An 18688-nucleotide genomic window follows, 5' to 3' on the forward strand; every position below is an offset into this window, starting at 1 on the left:
ATCTCCCAACAGTCCTCCCACCCAACAATGACACTGTAATTGACTAGAAGGCATGTCTATCTCTCTGGACCCTTCAATCATGTTACAAATCATATACAACAAGTATGGTTGGCAGGTCACAGGCAGGTCACAGGTAGGCAGGTAACATGGACCACACCTGACTTCTCAGAGTTGCTTATCAAGAAGATCCCAGCACAGTTCATCCAAGAACAGAGAAGAGAAAATGGAGTGCAGCCACTGCTCTTGACTATATGGCCAGTGATCAGGCCAGGCTGAGGTCTTGGTTAGCCAAGACCATTCTCAGGGGGCTCCTCCGGAGACATGGTGTGCTGTCCTTATGATCTTCCACATAGGCCAAGCAGGCAGAGATCCACAGGTGATCTCGCACAATAGGTGAGTGGGGTTGGACTGGCAGGATGAATGAATAGGTTGTTATTCTCCAACCTTTACAAGAGATGAATGGAGTCTAGGGCAGGAAATATTTACTGGTTTTATGATGGACACACATTTGTACATGAACAAATTTCAGGGTTGGGATTATGTTACAGCAAACTAAGCCAATGCCTATGATGTCAGCATTTCATAGGAGACCTGGTTTGAGTCCTGGCTGCTCTACTTCCAATCCAGTCTCCTGCTAATGCAACTGGGAAAGATGGTTCAGGTGTTTGTGTCCCTGTCATCCATGTGGGAGACCTGCATAGAGTTCCAGGCTCCTAATTTAGGTCTGGCCTAGGTCCTGCTGTTGGTGCTATTTGGAGAGCAAATTAGCAGATTAAAGTAGTCCAGGACGACCCAAAGCCTTGGGATCCTGCACCCACATGGGGGACCCAGAAGAAGCTCCCGGGCTCCTGGCTTCGGATTGGCTCAGCTGCAGCCATTGTGGCTGCTTGGGGAGTGATTCAGCGGATGGAAGATTTTCCTCTCTGTCTCTTCCCCTCTCTGTATATCTAACTTTCCAATAAAAATAAATAAATCTCTTTAAAAAAAAGTTCTGTTTCATTTTCTCCTTTTGTAACTGTGCCAAGAAAGACAGAGAGGAAGACCTTCCGTCTCATGGTTCACTCCCCAAGTGACCGCAACAGCTGGAGCTGAGCCAATCTGAAGCCAGAAGCCAGGAGCTTTCCCGGGTCTCCCACGTGGGTGCAGGGTCCCAAGGCTTTGGGCCGTCCTCAACTGCTTTCCCAGGCCACAAGCAGGGAGTTGGATGGGAAGTGGGGCCACCGGGACTAGAACCGGCGACCATATGGGATCCCGGGGCGCATGTAAGGCAAGGACTTTAACCACTACACTATCGCGCCGGGCCCAACTCTGCCTTTCAAATAAATAAATTACATATTAAACACAATTTATTATTATATACGAAGAGTTTTGAGAAACTATGTGTATATCCATGAGCTAATAAGATGAGCTTGTGGACAGGGCATTTTAAGTCCTACATACTCTGCTGAAGAGGTGTTTTTTTTTTTTTTTTTTTTTTTTCAATTTACTAAAGCAATTCCTGGGGCAAGGATAGGGTAGGTAGTGCTGTGGTATAGCACATTAACGTGCTACCTGTAGTGCTGGTATCCCATATGGGTGTTGCGCTAAGTCCTGACTGCTCCACTTCCGTCCAACTCCCTGCTAATACATGTGGAAAAGCAGCAGAAGAGGGTTTGGGTATTTGGACCCCTGCATGCACATGGGAGACCTGGACAAAGCTCCTGGTTCTGGCTTCAGATCAGTCCAGCTCTGGCCTTTGTTGCTATTTGGGGAGTGAACCAGCGAATGGAAGATTTTTCCTTCTGTCTCTCCTAACTGCCTTAAAAACAAAACAAAACAAAACAAAAAAACAAACAAAAAATAATCTCCCAGTGAAGTGCATGGTTTTGTAGAGAATTTGGACAGTATAAAGTAGCACAAAAATCACCCAGAATCCTCCAGCCAGCCAGTGCTTACTCTTACTATCTCATCCTCTACTTCCCTCCAATTTTACTCCCCACATACCTTGTAATAATTCTATAGCTTGCTACCGTCACTTGTCCTATGATACAAACCTGTCATTCACGATTGCCTAATTTATTTGTAAATCTATATTACCTGGCTGCATATTAGCTTCTCATGCAGGTGCACCATCATTTACAACAAGTGCATGCTTGGTGGGATTTGGGGACATTTGGTTTGGGATAGGTAGGGTGGTGAGGGATGCAAGGGTTGAAGTTCCACTAACATGGTGTAAGTGGTGGCAGCAGAGGCAGGTGGCAGAAAACAGGAGGTTGAGATGGAGAAGTTTTCAGGAACTGGCTTTTCTATGACCCCTGCCCCTGAGTCCTCTGCGTGCCCTAGCCACTCCCCTTGGAGACCAGCTCCCCTGGTGGCGGCAGCTAGCCCTTCTCATTTCCCACAGCCTTGATCACTGACTTTGCGACTTGACTCTTCTCAGCTGCTCCTTTGTATGGAGCTGCTGACTCGGGCCAGCACGGCTGCATCCAGGAGGGCCCCAGACCTTCAACCTCGCTTGACCGCGAGGTCTTGGGCTGCAAAGTCAGGCCAGGCTGCTCCCTGTGGGCCCCAGGAGAGGGCACAACCCAGGGCAGACTATGAGGACCTGAGGGGACCTTGGGGGAGGCCAGGAAAGGAAGATTACCCTCTAAGGATTATCGATCTTTAACCTATGCAAGTATAATAAATTAAACACTACACTGAGGCCAGTTTTACAAGCCATTACATAACAAGTAAGATAGGTCAAGCACAGTTGCGGACACTTGGCAAGGATCCATGTAATCTCTGGAACTACCCTAGTAGTTGTTAATACTGAACTTGAAGGGGGAAGGGCGCAAAGATGAGTAGGAAGCGTTTGACTGAATCAACAGGGAGGTGTAGTGACCGGGAGGACATGAATGCTCAGAACATACCAGGAACGTAAGGGTCAGTGAAGTCAGACGGGAGGGAGGTCCAGGCCAAGCTCATTGCCAGCTCAGAAACCTGCCAATGTTACCAAAAATTAATTTCCCGCTCGTTTGTAGCAACAAATGGTCTTTCTCACATTTCTTTCTATTCTAATTTTATTTTGAAAGACAGAGAGCGAGAGCGAGGAGAGACAGAAAGAGAGAGTCTGGCTTACTTCCCCCAGATAGTACCTGCAACACCCAGTGCTGGGCAAGACAGAAGCCAGGAGCCACGAACTCAGTTCAGGCCTCCCATGCAGGTAGTAGAGGCTCAAATACCTACGCCATCCTCTCTGCCTCCCAGGATGCAAATCAGCAGGTAGCTGGACTAGAAGTAGAGGAGCCAGGACTTGACCCCACAGGCTCTGAGTTATGGATCAGGGTATCCCAAACAGCAACCAAATTGCTGTGTAAACCCTGCCCTGGACAAATGGCCTTTTAAATCTCTGTCTGTAGAGCCAACAGCAGTTCCTTATTGAGTGTTCTTATCCATGTCATGGCTGGCTCTCTCTTTTTTAAAATTTGTATTTATTTGAAAGGCAGAGAAACAGAGACTGAGAGAGACCTCTGGTTCATTCTCCAACCCTCAATAGCTTGTGCTGGGCCAGGCAAATGCTAGAAGTCCACAACATTCAATATAGGTCTCCCGCATGGGTGGCAGGGACCCAAGTACTTGGGTTACCACCTGCTGCCTCCCAAGCTGTGCCTTAGCAGGAAACTGGAATTGAAAGTGGCAACAGGACTCGAACCCAGGGCCTCTGATATGGGAAGCAGGTGTCTGAAACCCTGTGCCACATGCCTGCCCCTGGGCAGCAGCCTCTTTATAAAGTGGGGGAGGATTTGAGCAAACAGGCTGAGAAGAGACTTGTACATTCATTTCTCTTGATCCAAGCTCTTACAAATACCTCAGCTCAACAAGATCAGTTCACTTTTCTTTTTTTTTTTTAATTTTTAAACTACATTTATTTCATTTTATGACATAGTTTTATAGGCTCTGGGATTCCCCCAACCCCTCCCCCCACATTGAATTCCTCCACATTGTTATAGTAGTACAGATCATAGATCAGTTCACTTTTCAACTCTTCCTTATTCAGGACCTGCCAGCTCTCAGTCTTAAGTTCTGCTTCAAACCCAAGAAAGCAGAGGATGAACACATTTGGGTCCATTCTTGACATCTCCCAAGGGTTATTGTTGTTGTTACAGATGGCGGCTTAACCAACTGTGCCACAATGTTGGCCCCTATATTTATTTTCTGAAAAAAAAAAAAAAGGTAAAGAAATAGGATAACTATAATTGTACAGGAGGACTTCAACACAGTTTGTGAAGGGCTTCAAAACAGTTTCAGGAACGGCCACACTTACAGCTGCCCATGTGGAGAGGGGGAGAACAGGTAGAAGCAGATGAATGACCAGGACAATGCAAGCACCAGAGTGGGCTTCCCCAAGGATCAGGAATTCTAAGCACCTGGGAGAACAGCTTAAGTGAGGGCTAGGCTGCGTTCAGAGCATGTCTCCACCCAACCCACCTGCCTCTGCTCCCCTCTGCCCACAGCCTGCCCACTGCAGCAGCTGTTCAGAGACCCTGTCCCATCACTGACTGCTCCCTGCTTCCCCTCACCCCGTATCTGTCCCCCTCCTACCCCCCGTTTGGGTTGTGTGAAGCGGAAGACAATTCGGGGCTTATTAGTGACCCAGGGAGACATGTAACTTGTGCTGCTGGGACCCAAACAGCAAGAGTCTTAGCAGCAAACTCCAGCCGAGAAAAGACAGAGGGAGTGTCTCACCTAATTACAGGGAATGGGCCTCTTTGTGTTTGTGATTCGGTACGCTTGTCCGATCGCTTTTGATCGCTCTTCTCCACTTGCTGGCTCAGGCCATTCTGGAATTGTGCTAATTAGAAGAGAAATGGACAGAGTGATCCTGTCAGCCCCGGTTATTGGTGGGAACAAAGCGGAATATTCTTCTGAGGCAGTGTTTTGTGAGGGCCCTTCTCCCAGCTCTCATTAGGAGGGAAGGTTCCGAATGCCTGGCCTGGCTAATGGAGCATCGGGGGTGTTCCCATGCTAATTAACAGGCTCTGCCAGCACCGAGCAACTGAACCCCGCAACTGCCCCTGCTGGAGGAGAAAAAGGACTGGGCAAAGGGTGGGAGGGCTGGTGGCCTCTTTACACACAGTCACGGACACACCCCTGGCATGCCAAAAAGGCCCGTCAGAACCATGAACTTGGAAAGACCACTGTTCACTCACTCTAAGGGACGGGCAGATACAAGACTTTCTGATAACACAAAGACCATATAGGCTCCAGGTGGTCTTGCAGCAACAAAGGATGAAGAAAACAGAAAATGGAGAACATACGCCTGGAGATGGAGTTTAGCACAAAGTTGAGAGCTGCTAAGAAATTGTGCCATGTGAGCCCCCAGGAGCAGCGTCTGCCTTGGCTTATCTCCCATTTCCTCACTGGCTGTGATGACTGAATCCAGAGATAGAAGGGATCTCAGCCTATCACTGGCTTCATCGCAAAGCTCCTGCGGAAGTCAAATCATCCTGCTCAGGCTGTGGGATGATTTTCATGTTTCATGTTCATGGTCCTGACTTGGGTGAGTCCAGAAAACTCCAACACGCAGTAGCTAGAGAATCCAAACCAAAGAGCAGTCATCAAGAGTCCATTTAAAAAATATATTGGAAGGTGAGGGGAGGTGTAGGGGCACTGTGGCTCAGCATGTGAAGCCACATCCTGTATCTGAGTGCCTTTTAAGAGTCCTGGTTACTCAGCTTCTTATCCAGCTTCCTCCTAATGTATCCTGGCAGACAGCAAATGATGACCCAGGTACTTGGAGAGACCCAGCTGCCAAAGTTCTGGGCTCCTGACTTTGGCCTGAACAGTCCGTTGCAGGAACTTGAGGCATGAACCAGTAGAGAGGCAGTCTCTCTCATTTCTCTCTGCCTTCACATAAAAATAATTTCAAAAAGAAAGAATTATCAATACCATTCCTGGTAACAAAAGGATAAAGTAGTGATATTATTCAGCCATCAAGCTAATTAATACTATATGAACTTTTAAGTGCTGTGTTTACAGGAGAGCCAAGCAAAGTGGCTGAGAATCTGAGAGACTGAAGACAGCAGGAACCAGAGTGTATTGGTAAGATGTCAGTAAGAATTTGAAAAAGTCCCTGCAAGTCCCAGTGCTCTGCTTCTGCAGACAATGCTGCCCAGTGAACAGGTGCATCACAAGACAAATGGCAAAGAAGAAGGACAAAAAAAACCCACAAAAACAAAACTATGGGTAAATCATAAGTATTTCCTGGAAAAATAATTCCTAAAGCTAGAGAGCAGAACATTCAGAATGCTGTTCCTGTTTAGCTCCAGGTGACAGACCTCTACCGTCCACCCAGATGTTTTCTTGGAAAAACAAAACCAAGTAACTTGCTTTCCTTAACATGGGTGCCTTTCTCTAAAGCAGCATGCTCTGGGTTAGAGTAGGTAAATTAAGCAGTCTCACTAATGAGTACTCACTCTTTAGTTCTTGAACTCACACCAGGGTTTTAGTAGATGGCGGAGAAATATTTGTTTTTTACTCTATCGTGTTTCATTGGATGTCTGCCAACAGATCTCTTGAGTTCTCAGTCTGAAGGAAACATTGAAGAAGCAGATGTGTCTTGGGGACTTATAGTTTAGAAGGACAATAAGATGTGGACTCAGATCACTTAAAGATAAGGCAGAGTGTTGTACAAGTCAAAGGGAGGGTACACATAGGAATACGGAGAAAAGGGACATGTTCAACTGCATCACTGGGGGTTACACAGGCTTGATAGGTATATGAGGGACTCCAGCCTTTCTAAGAACACTCAACGATGTGTGCACTTGGGGGAGGACCCAGGGCTTCCTCGGAGTCCCAGGAGTCAAAGTTTCATGCTTAGGTGAGGAAGAAGCCACAGCGGAAGGCCAATCTGGGTCACACACACAGAGTCTCACAATGCCAGGAAGACAGATTCAGATTGTGTTAGTATACACAAAAGGTTGAGGCACAAAAAGCTGCTAATTACAACTCTGGCAAAAGACAAACAGTAGTGACCCTGACGGTTGGTAAGACAGGTCAGAAGCTGGGTGGCCATAAGCCCCCAGACCTTCTAGGACGATATTAAGCTGAAGACCCTGGGCTGTTTGGTAATGCAGTTGAGCTTTGGAAGCGGTCTATGCTTTGAATATGCAAATAGGCTGCTTCAGGAAAACTCAAAACTCTCCAATAAAAGAGACATATTTATTATGAAGACACAGAAAATACCACATACAAAGTATAATCCTCTAACATTCTGAAATACATACATGCACACACTGCACATAAATTTATATTATCAATATAAAAATACATCATCAACATTTCTAAGGACAACAAATACAAAACCAATAAATATCACAATTCTAATACATCAACTTACACTAAGTGCTGGTGAATAAGATGACAGTAAAAGAGAGGGGCCAAAGCAGATCAGAAAACCAACTACCTGGCTTCTGGTTAGACTTGACTTGGTTTGGGGGAGGTATCTGATATTTTTTCCATATTTCTTAATTTCCCCAAACAGTTAAAAGTGCCTGATGTCATAAACTCTCAAAAACAGAGCAAAGAAAATCTGACATTATGACACCGTATTCTGGCCGGCCACACACACACACACACACACACACACACACACACACACTCACTCAACCGCATTTAGTGAGATTAAGAAAGGTCAATAATAAACCTAACTTAAAATCAAAGCCCCTAACAACTGAATCTTCTATGAATCACCCAAAAGAGTGTCTTCCTTCTCATACTCATCTTTTGTGTCTTGCTTTCAATGTTTTTTTTTTTTCCCTTTAATAAATAAAAATTATAGGGATTGGTGCATGGTACGCATGAGGCAGAGAAATCCAAAGCTAATTCCAGCACGGGCATAAAGGCATAGATATCAGAAGATGGTTACTGAATCCAAGTGCTGTGTCCTAGGGCAACACTCAAGGCTAAAAACTTTACCAGAACTTTCCTTGTGTTCAATACTAATAAACTTTAGGAATTCCATATACTTCCCAAAACATTAACTGACTTATCCATGGCCTAGATTTTCAGGTTTTTACAGGTAACTGGCAAAGAATATGAGAGCCATATTTGAGTCAGATAAGTTTTTCTTGTGTGTATATGTGTGTGTTTTTGTCATATGTTATCTGAGTGTACTGTAAGAAGGGACGGGGTACAAACCATTGCCACTATCTCCCAGTAGGAACCAGTAGGTTCCTTTGGGGTCAGTTAGGGTTTCTAATTTTTAATCAAATGGGCACTCCATAAATCATCCTCTTCTTTCATGCCATATTGACTTTCCACTTGAACCTGTAACAGGTTAACTAGAACTCATAAGTCCTTTCTGTCACCTGCATATTGTTGAGGCCTGGAGCACAATGCAACTTGCCTGGGCCTTTCACTATACAAGCTAGTTCCAAGAGAGCCTCAGCACTCAGAGAACCCCTTGCTTGGAGAAGAGCTAGAAGGTAGATCTGGACAGCGGACAGTGGAAGACACCAGGGGATGGGACTCTCATGAGAGATGTAGAATTTAAATAGCAGGTGTATAGTTTGAATAGATTCTGGTTTCTCCAGATGAAGATTCTTGGAACCTAATACACACTGGAGAGCTCACAAGTCAGTCTGTACAGTCTGGCCCAGAATCCAGTTGGTCTCTGGTATTCTTGCATCATAAATGCTTTCTAAGAAATCAAGTACAACTCAACAGAACCTAGCCACTTGACATGTCACAACTGACTTGGCCAACACTGAATCATCAAGCCAACACTAGGATCCTGGGCCCTGAATCACTTCAGGAAAGGAGAAAGCAGGACTTTGGCCTTTGACGATGTGGCCTCTGTTGTTACCAATATCCGAAGCCGAGACTGTCAAAGCGTGGAAGCTGACTGAGTGACTGCAATGATCCTTGGGGAGAGCAGACTGTTTCTCGTGTCGCCGAGTGTCTTCAGAGGCGCAGAGTGCCAGGAGCAGGGGGAGGGGTAGTCCCAAGGCACACCTGCTGGCCTTTTGGGAGGAAGCAGTGAGCTGGGCGGCATCAGCACTGCACAGGAAGGGTGTTCGGTTCCAGTCCCCTAGACCTCTTGTCCACCAGCAGCTGCTGCTACTTCTTGGGTTTCTCCAGAATGTTGAGGAATTTCCCTCGTGTCATCTCTCTGGCTGGAATATAAAGCAAATGAGAGCTCAATGAAAACCTAAATTAGAAGAAGTGAGGCTCTTTAGAAGACTTAATTTTAAAAAATACACATGGATTTAGATTGTATTCCAAGTTCCAACTTGCATAACAGATTCAATCAGCACTAACCTCCTAAAATAGAGGAACACAAACTATGACTGACACCACAGAGTCAGCCTGAAATTGTCCACTGTTACCAGGTACAGGCTTTCTCATCCACCTTCAGAGTCACCAGGAAAATTCCCCAGAATTTATCCCCCTGGGGGACCTAAGCGAGCACTCACTATTGCTCTTTGGGTCTAAAATCCAACAGAAATGAGTCTTCTAGTCTTTTGTGCTTTGTTAGCCTCCAGGCTCAATAATCTCAAATCAAAATTAGAGATTATGCATCCTAGCCCCCAGCAGTGGTAGTTCCAGTACACTGTCATACAACAAACAGGGTTTATGTCCTCTCAGTGCGGTTCATCTGGGCATGGTGTAATAAAATAGAGTTTATAGAGCTTTGGTCTTCTCTCTCTTGGCATTGTCAATCCTTAGATATTTAATACAGCCAGGCAAGGTTTATGTGTCTTTCTCTGACTTTCAGCACCATCAATCTTTGAGTGCTGTAGTTACCAGTGGGTTTATACAGCTATTTTCCTACCTACCAGGCTCCCAAATGAAAGCTGAACACCTCTCAATTGCAAGGGCCACTCACGGGTCCCTTGTTTGAACTCTGCTAAGCAAACCTTCAACAAGCACCCTCTCCATTCCCTTCTCACCCCCCAGGGAGGACAGGGATTCTGCCTGAGTCTCCTGCCACCTTTCCAAGTCCTTAGCAAGTGGTGCTAGATGAACGGTGCTCCAGCCCAGTCAAAAGTCACTGGCTCTTTGTTTTTTGCGGGTTGTTGGGGTATAGAATGAATAACACAATATAAGCTCTGTCACCACTGGGATGTTTGTGATAACTTCAGTCTATGTAATACACTTGCTCCCACCTCTTTCACTAGGTCCTGAGCTCCAACAACAGAACACACACAGTCCGTCAACAAGCAGTGGAGACCCTAGAGCTGGTTCTTGCCTCACAGGCTCACAGCCCCACTCTGGTACAAATCAAACGGAGCATTTCTTCCTTCATGGATTTACTGCAAGCCCTGAACATTCAAAGTTCCTGTATAAGACTTCCATACAAGTTCATGTTCACGTATTTGTCTTCTTCCACTGAAATGTAAGAACTGACGGCAGTTCTTTGGTACCAAGACCTGGTATCTGCTGAATAAATGATAGCTGGATGACTGATAAAAGCACTAGACCAAGAAGGGATGCAATAAATGGTAATTCCCTTCCTTTCCACAAAAAATGGACTGGTTACAGGTCCTCCTCTCCCACAGTTAGAGGGTTCTTTTAAAATGTACCTGGCTTATCTGGTAAGAAAAACTATTTCCCTTGCTAGGGGTAATGCCATATATGTATTTTAAATAATGATTACATGGTTGATCAGGGTGGGAAGGATCGAGGTTTAGGGAAAATTGGGTGAACTTCCAATTTTGCTATTTCTTCTTTTTGTTCCTCGGGGAAGCAATGCCAAACTAAAGGAGAGATCACAGTGAAAGGACTCCATCGAGAAAATCTAATCAAGTACTTATATGAAAGGTAGATTTACATAGAGAGGAGAGAGAGAGAGATGCAGAAAGAGAGAGAATCTTCCATCTGTTGGTTCTCTCCCCACATAGCCACACTGGGTGGAACTGGGCCAGTCTGAAGCCAGGAGCCTGGAACTTTTTCCTGGTCTCCCACATAGGTGCAGGGCCCCAAGGACTTTGGCCATCTTCTGCTGCTTTCCCAGCACATTACTAGGGAGCTAGGCTGAAAGTCCAGTAGCTGGGGCTCAAACCAGCAGTTATGGGATGTCAGCACCTTAGGCAGAATTAACCTACTACGCCATGGCGCTGGCCCCTGCTTGAGTACTTTCTTGCCCATGGGGGTCAACATGGTCTTTCAGAAAACAAGGTTTGGGGCTGGCACTATGGCATAGTAGGTAAAGCTGACTCTTGTAATGCTGGCATCCCATCTGGGTGCTAGTTCGTGCCCTGACTACTCCACTTCCAATTCAGTTCTGTGCTAACAGTCCGTGAGAAGCAGCGAAAGACGGCCACAAGCTTAGGCCCTAGCCTTCAACCTGGCCCAGCCTCAGTTGTTGTGTATATTTGAAAGAAGATCTCTATCTCTCATCCTCTCTCTAGTTCTGATTTTAAAGTAAATAAAGAAATCTTAAAAAAAAATTGAAAGGAAGGAAGATCATAAGATTTGGTGCCAGGGGGCCCAGTGTGATAGCCTAGTGGCTAGAGTCCTCTTGTTGCATGCGCCAAGATCCCAAAAGGGCGCTGGTTCCTGTCCTGGCAGCTCCACTTCCCATCCAGCTCCCTGTTTGTGGCCTGGGAAAGCAGTTGAGGATGGCCCAAAGCCTAGGGACCCTGCACCCACTTGGGAGACCTGGAGGAGCTCCTGGCTTCTGGCTTCGGATCGGCTCAGCATTGGCTGAAGTAGCCATTTGGGGAGTGAACCAGTGGATGGACGATGTTTCTGTTTCTCCTCCTCTCTGTATATATGAGTTTCTAATAAAAATAAAATCAGTCTTGATGTCAGTTTAAGTTCTAGCTCTAATACTTAGTGGCTTACTTAGGAAAATGGAGATTCAGAGAGCTTTATCTGTAAAATGGGCAGCAAGCTAATGCTACCTGTCCTACTCTTCTCCTGGACATTAGCTTGGCGCAGTGGCCATCATTAACCACAACACTTTGCAGAGGTGAGGGGGCATGTTCTCATGTGTCCAGGATTTCCCGAGTAAGGCAATGGTGTTAGGGCAGGCTAGCAATCTCCAAACCCCATCTCCCGGGAACTCTTTCCCTTCAGCTGGCCCTAGAGGACTTTTTTCTTTAAAGATTTATTTTTTTATTGGGAAGGCAGATATACAGAGAGAAGGAGAGACAGAGAGAAAAATCTTTCACCTCCTGGTTCACTCTCCAAGTGGCTGCAACAGCCAGAGCTGAGCCAATCTGAAGCCAAGGAGCCAGGAATTAGAAGCCCATTCTGGGTTTCCCTCACAGGTGCAGGGTCCCAAGGCTTTGGCCCGTCCTCCACTGCTTTCCCAGGCCACACCAGTTGCCTGGGAAGTGGAGCAGTTGGGAATATGAACCAGTGCCCATATGGGATTCCAGTGGATTCAAGGTGAGGATTTAGCTACTAGGCTATCATGCTGGGACCTCACTCTTTCTAAAGGTGCTATTCAGCCTACTCTCAAATGCTTATGAAAGGCCTTTAAAATTAGCACCAGATAATCCTGTGACAGGGCCAGCAGCAGGTGCTCTATAAGCAGAAATGAACAAGACAGAAATTGGGTGGGCAGAATAGATTCCTGTTCCTAACACCCTGGGCCAGGAGCACTGCGCTGGTCTCACTAATGATTCCTGCCTGCTGCTCTTCAGACTCCAATTGCTTGCTGTCCCCCTCCACCCTAAATAGGAGAACGACCAATATTTTAAAATTCAGTATTTTAAAAGACTCAAACTATTTCAGAGATCACAAAAGAGTTTAAAATAAGGTGAAGATTTTGAAGGGCCTCACTGGCAAGTTCTGCTTGGATGTCACTGATACATTTTAGCAACCCCCTTTTCTACTCAATCATTCCTCCCCCGCTTCAACCTAATCCAAGTACACAGGGCAGCAGGAAAACCACCGTAAAAGTGGAAGTAATTCAAAAGACATCATCTCCTACATGGGAGGGGAGAAAGTTTTCCTGCCGCGGGTCCCATAGAGGAGATATACACATGTGTGACACAGCCGCTCCCTCGCAGAGGGCTGTGCCCTATAAATCAGAACCTAAGAACCGTCCCCTTTCTGCACACCGAGAAATTGCTGCGGGTCAGGGGCTGCTGCAGCGCACGTGCCCTCCTGTTCACTTGTCATCAGAGATGTTAACATTCCTGATTAATTCAGGGGCCCTTATTTCAGATCTCAGACTTGCTCGTTCGCTTGCTCTGCCGCAGTGAGAAGATTCTTACCGACCTGCTACAGTAATCACAGCCCGCTAACCGCACCCCCCAACCCAGCAAAATTGTTTAGTGATGCCAACCGCGCTTTTAATTTGCAAGACATCAGACACAGAGGTAATTTATACCAACATCTGTTCATTTTTGACTTCTGAAACAAACTCACACATGCTGCCACAAAATCCCATTAGGAGTAGGAGACAGCCTTCTGCTACTATTCTGTATTTCTCATCTACACACACACAAACACACACACACACACACACACACCCCTACCTCTTCCAGTTGGGTTTTACATGTAAAAAACCTCCCACCAAGGATTTCATATGTCCCCAGGGACACATTTTGCAAGACGACTTCTGCCTGTTTCTGGTAAGACATTTCTGTTTCTCCTGCTGGATTCCATCTCCTCTTCCTCCCAGCAGCTAGTCTGGTCTCTGCGTGAATGGTCAGGCTAGGACTCCATGGTTTTGATCCCAGCATTCCCTGTTCCTCCACACCTCCTTGGTCCCTTCCAATACACCCACATGTGACATCCTAGGAACAACAGCGGTGCTAGAGGACAGTTTGACTAAGAGCGAAATCTGCCTACTGTTTTCTGCTTTTGGATTTACTCTCTAGCACTCCAAGTTTCCAGAGGAATGCCACAGCATTCCCAATCCAACAGCTCTGCCGAGAATGACTCCCCAGTTACCAGCCACAGTGGAATACGCTGGGCAGGGCAAGAGAGAAGGACCCCAGGTGAAGCTATGATTTATACAGGCCCTCTTCTGCAGTTACACAGGTCACAAACTGAGAAAGCCACACTACTGCCAGCACAGGACTAACAGGCGAATTGCTGTGTGTAGTGTGTGCAGAGGGGACTGCTCATAGAGGCTGAAGCCCAGCATTCGCCTACACCAACACAGACTTCCAGGTTGATGCTGTTTCTATGACCCTCTAACATAGTTTCTCCGGGGCAGTCCGCTTCACGGCAGCTGTACAGACCTGAGTACACTGGAAGAGGGCAGGGCTGAAGGCAGGACCCCAGCGTGCTTGCTCGGAAGGTGGTGCCTAGTTCAATATAATCTCTTCTTCTTCAGATTTTCCAATTCCTTCATCCTACATTTAGCCTTGCCTCTTGCTTTCCACAATGACTTCCCCCAAGCTGCTTTCACTGTAGTAAATTTTCTGGTGGCTGGTTGAAAAAGATTCAGTGGTACAGATTGATTTCTCACTGGTGAGGGGATGAGAGATGACCAGAGGCACCCTGGCTAACGAGATTGGGTGCGGAAGCTCCCTTGGGACCGGCCCTTTCTGCCAGGGCTCTGCACCTTTTGCCCATGACATACGGCTTTCATTACAGAAGGATTTTTCAGATTATAACTTGGAGGCAATTGCCTGAGAAGATTCCGCTCGACTTTTATGTAGAGGAATAATATAAAGATTAAGTAACTTTTTAATGAAATGGAAGAAGTTCATAATGCGTGGTTTTCAATCCCAAAGCACTTTCAAGGTTCCTGTGCCTCGATATCATCAGAAACATTTGTGAGATGAAGAAGAGTTACTTTCCACCTTTTTTTTTTCTTTTTTACACTCAGAAGAGCAACAACAGGCTGTTTTAAAGAGATTCTATACAAGTGACGAGTAAACAAAAGATGGTGTAACTTGGCTCTTAGCCTTGCACAGCTGTAGAGTTGGACTCAGTTTTGATGCTGATCCTGCACCACTGTGGGAAGTACCAAGTTCTGAGTCATCTTTAATCTCAAAGTGAGGTTAAAACAAAGTTCACACGGACATCTATAAATACTAGCTACTTTGTAAGTTTTTTTCAAGATTTATTTATTTTTATTGGAAAGGAAAGTTTACAGAGAAAAGAAGGGAGAAAGATCTTCCATCTGCTGTCTCATTCCCCAAATGGTGAGAATGACCAGAGTTCAGCTGATCTGAAGCTAGGAGCCAGGAGTTTCTTCCAGGTCTCTGATATGGGTGCAGGATCCCAAAGACTTGGGCCATCCTCTGTTGCTTTACTAGGCTTTAAGCAAAGTGCTGGACTGGAGTGGAACAGCCTGGACCTGAACTGACACCCATATGGGATGCTGGTGCCACAGGGTGGGGATTAGCTTGTTGAGCCATAACACCGGTCCTGATACTTTCTAATTCTGTAATTATTTTCATTCCAAAGAAGTTTATGCAAGCAACAAGATGCTTGATAGAAAAAGCATGTGAGACTCATTTGTTTTAGAGAAATTAATCCCTACTTACAGACATATTGTTTTCTATGTAACAGTTATGTGCACAAAACTTACAGAATTATTTTTGATCTTTACAATGACACGAAAAAAGGTGAAATTCTCCAACTGATCCAGGTACACAATTTTTTCCCCTCTTTTTATTAAGCGCGAACTAACAGAATATAAAGAGACGGCATGAAATTGGGTATTTTCCAACAGAATCGCTATTTCACTCCCTTCCTGTCTCCATCTGACATTGATCAAGACAGTTCATTGGTCATTTGGTTTAAAAAAGAAACAAGGCAACATGCTCATGCTCACAGGCCAGTCATGTGATGCCCAATAAAAGAATGTGGAAGGAGAGAGAATGAGGAAGGCTAGAGTAGAGACAAGATACAGTGACTGAGATGCAGCTTTCTAATTTACTCACAGTCTGGGGGACGAGGGTCAGGTTCCCTGCACCCCTTGTCTGCTGAGGGAGCACACACATCAATTACAGCTTCCAACTGCAGCTCCAATTGTGCAGGTGGGTCTGTCTCATTAATTGGTTTCCTATCAAATTGGAATCAGATCTGCTTGTTGTTCACAAGGGGCTTTCTATCAGTTTATTGAGTGGAGGAGGCTTCTTTGAAACTCCAGCTTGGAACCTTCCTACCCGTCACCTTCACACTGATGATCTTTGTCCTCAGGCTTGACTCATTCCTCAGCCAGGGTGAGCATTGGAGCCTCAGGTCTGGGCCATGTAAGCATACATATAGCACCAGGGCTGGCCAAAAGGAGTCTAACGTGTGTGTGTTTTCAATTTATTTAATTTTTACTTGAAAGGTATATTCACAGAAAGGAGACAGAGAGATCTTCTATCTACTGAATCACTCCTCAAATGGCCATGACATCAAGAACACAGCCAATCCAAAGTCAGGATCCTCTTCTAGGTATCCCATGTGAGTGCAGGGTCCCAAGGCTCTGGGGCCATCCTCTGCTGCTTTCATAGGCCACAAGCAGGAGGTGAATCGGAAATGGAGCAGCCAGGACTAGAACCAATACCCATATGGGATGCTGGCACTAGCAGGTAGAATTTTAGCCTATCGAGCCACCATGTCAACCCTAGCCTATTTTCAAAGACTTTTTCCAAAATCTTCAAATGCAGAGCAGATATCATGGATGACTTGCACCTGTTTGATACACACTGTTGGTGCAGTAAGTCCTGTTGGAGGCAAGGCTGAGTATCAGAGGTAGCCACTATTCTTCATTAACAAAAAGGAACACATAATCCTACCTTAATTAATGTGATAAAAGGCTGTTCATTTAATTTACTTCACAAAAGATATTTTGTAGAAATGATGCCATTTTTTAGGATGTTGATTCATAGTATTGCTCTGTTGGTCCCTGAAACCTTGAACGCATTCTGATGGTTAAGATAACAGGATTGGCCCTGCTTCCCATCCAGCTCCCTGCTCGTGGTCTGGGAAAGCAGTCAAGGACAGCCCAAAGCCATCTGCACCCACATGGGAGACCTGGAGGAGGCTCTGGGCTCCTGGCTTTGGATTGGCTCAGCCCTGGCCATTGTGGCCACTTGGGGAGTGAATCATCAGACAGAACATCTTTCTCTCTGTATATATGACTTTGCAATAACAACAAATAAATCTTAAAAAAAAAAAAAGACAACAGGGATTGACCTCAGGCATTGGCATTGGCATGCATCATGTGGACGGGCGGCCACAAAGTGAATGGATGCCTAATATGGTCAGGCACGCAGCATGCCTGCTATATACAAGAGCTTACAAAGAGTCTAATGGATGCCATGTCATGCTTTCTGATAGGAAGAGACCATTCTCCAAGGCCACACTGCCTGTGGTGGGGAGCTAGCTGTTAACAGGTACTCCAGTGGGTTAGAGCAAAACTCGCAGCAACCACTGTGATTTACAATTCTGATTTCTGCTTCCAAAGACTGCAAGTTGGCCTACTGCTGGGGCATAGAGCAGATCCAAGGCACTCGGCCAGACAGATTCTTCACCCTCCAGCCCGATGTCAGCTCTCCGCCCAGAAAGTACCATTAGGCGATCGATAATTCAAGTCAAAGATAGAGCACGTTTTAATGCCTCCATCACAAGAGCCACTAATGCTGGCCCCACTATAACAGCAGGAGCCATGAACCAAGCGGGTTTTGGACAAGTTTCACGTCACCTTGCACCTCATTACACTGGGATACTTGGTGCAGCTGGTGTAAATGCAATAAGAGCTCATGACCATTTTCCATCAACGCTTGAGAAAAAGTAACCACAAATAAGAATCTTGGGTAGAAACTCCACTTTTCGCTAAACAAAACTGGCATGTGAAGGTAAAAAGAACAGTGTTGAGGCTTTTGTATTAAGTATTTCAAAAAGGAGACTGAAATACTACAAATCTAAGAAAACAGTCTGGGTGTTGTATCTGCTACCAAACTATCACGGACTAGCAAAACTTTCATCCTCAGAATTTTTTTTTTTAAAGATTTATTATTGTTGGAAAGCCGGATATACAGAGAGGAGGAGAGACAGAGAGGAAGATCTTCCCTCCGATGTTTCACTCCCCAAGTGAGCCGCAACGGCCGGTGTGCGCCGATCCGATGCTGGGAACCAGGAACCTCTTCCGGGTCTCCCAAGCGGGTGCAGGGTCCCAAATCTTTGGGCCATCCTCGACTGCTTTCCCAGGCCACAAGCAGGGAGCTGGATGGGAAGTGGAGCTGCCGGGGATAGAACCGGCGCCCATATGGGCTCCCGGCGCGTTCAAGGTGAGGACTTAAGCCGCTAGGCCACGCCGCTGGGCCCCATCCTCAGAATTCTTAAAAAATTCTTTCTGGGTGGGGGTGAGGGATATCTTTCTTTCCTAAAACCTCCCTCCTGCCACAACAGGTTTCCATCCTTAATATCTTTAATAGATGTTGCTTTGTTAACTGAAAACAAATTATTTTTGGGACACACTTTCTGAATTCCCTTTCTGCTGCTCTATTACATTTCCCCCACCCCCTTGAAAAACAGGAGTCTTTCTTTCAAAAGGGTGGGGTGGCTAAGAAGAGGGTTCTCTCTAGTGACTTCAGACATAGATAATTTAATATTAGGCTATCAAACTTTTTTTTCCTTCAATTCACAGTAAGGCAATTTCCAGAGAATGTTTATCCAAGGAGTAAAATGAAAAAGAAAATCCAGGACTCAATGTGCAGGTAAACACATTTGGACAGTTCCAATATGGAAAATAATTTTAATGGCTTTTCATAACAGGAAAAAAAAGGAATGAAATATCCAGCCAACAGATTTA

General features: G+C 45.7%; 1 protein-coding gene across 3 annotated transcripts in view; it reads right to left on the reverse strand.

The window, feature by feature from the left end:
• Positions 1-4576: 4576 nt before the first annotated feature.
• LIN52 (lin-52 DREAM MuvB core complex component) overlaps positions 4577-18688 on the reverse strand; it is a 90069-nt gene continuing 75957 nt past the window's right edge. Inside the window, exons 6-7 of one of the 3 annotated variants that reach the window (XR_009244277.1) lie at positions 8868-9137; positions 4704-4813 (exon numbers count right to left, since the gene is read on the reverse strand). Coding sequence is in view for 2 of the 3 variants with exons in the window: in XM_058655522.1 (XP_058511505.1) it covers positions 4704-4813 (110 nt within the window). In the remaining variant the exon portion in view is untranslated. Of the gene's footprint in view, positions 4814-7962; positions 9138-18688 lie in introns of those variants that run through there. The other 2 variants (XM_058655522.1, XM_058655523.1) reach the window with 2 other exon arrangements.

The sequence above is a fragment of the Ochotona princeps genome, chromosome 26 (genome assembly GCF_030435755.1).
Source record: "Ochotona princeps isolate mOchPri1 chromosome 26, mOchPri1.hap1, whole genome shotgun sequence".
NCBI classification, from domain to species: Eukaryota; Metazoa; Chordata; class Mammalia; order Lagomorpha; family Ochotonidae; genus Ochotona; species Ochotona princeps.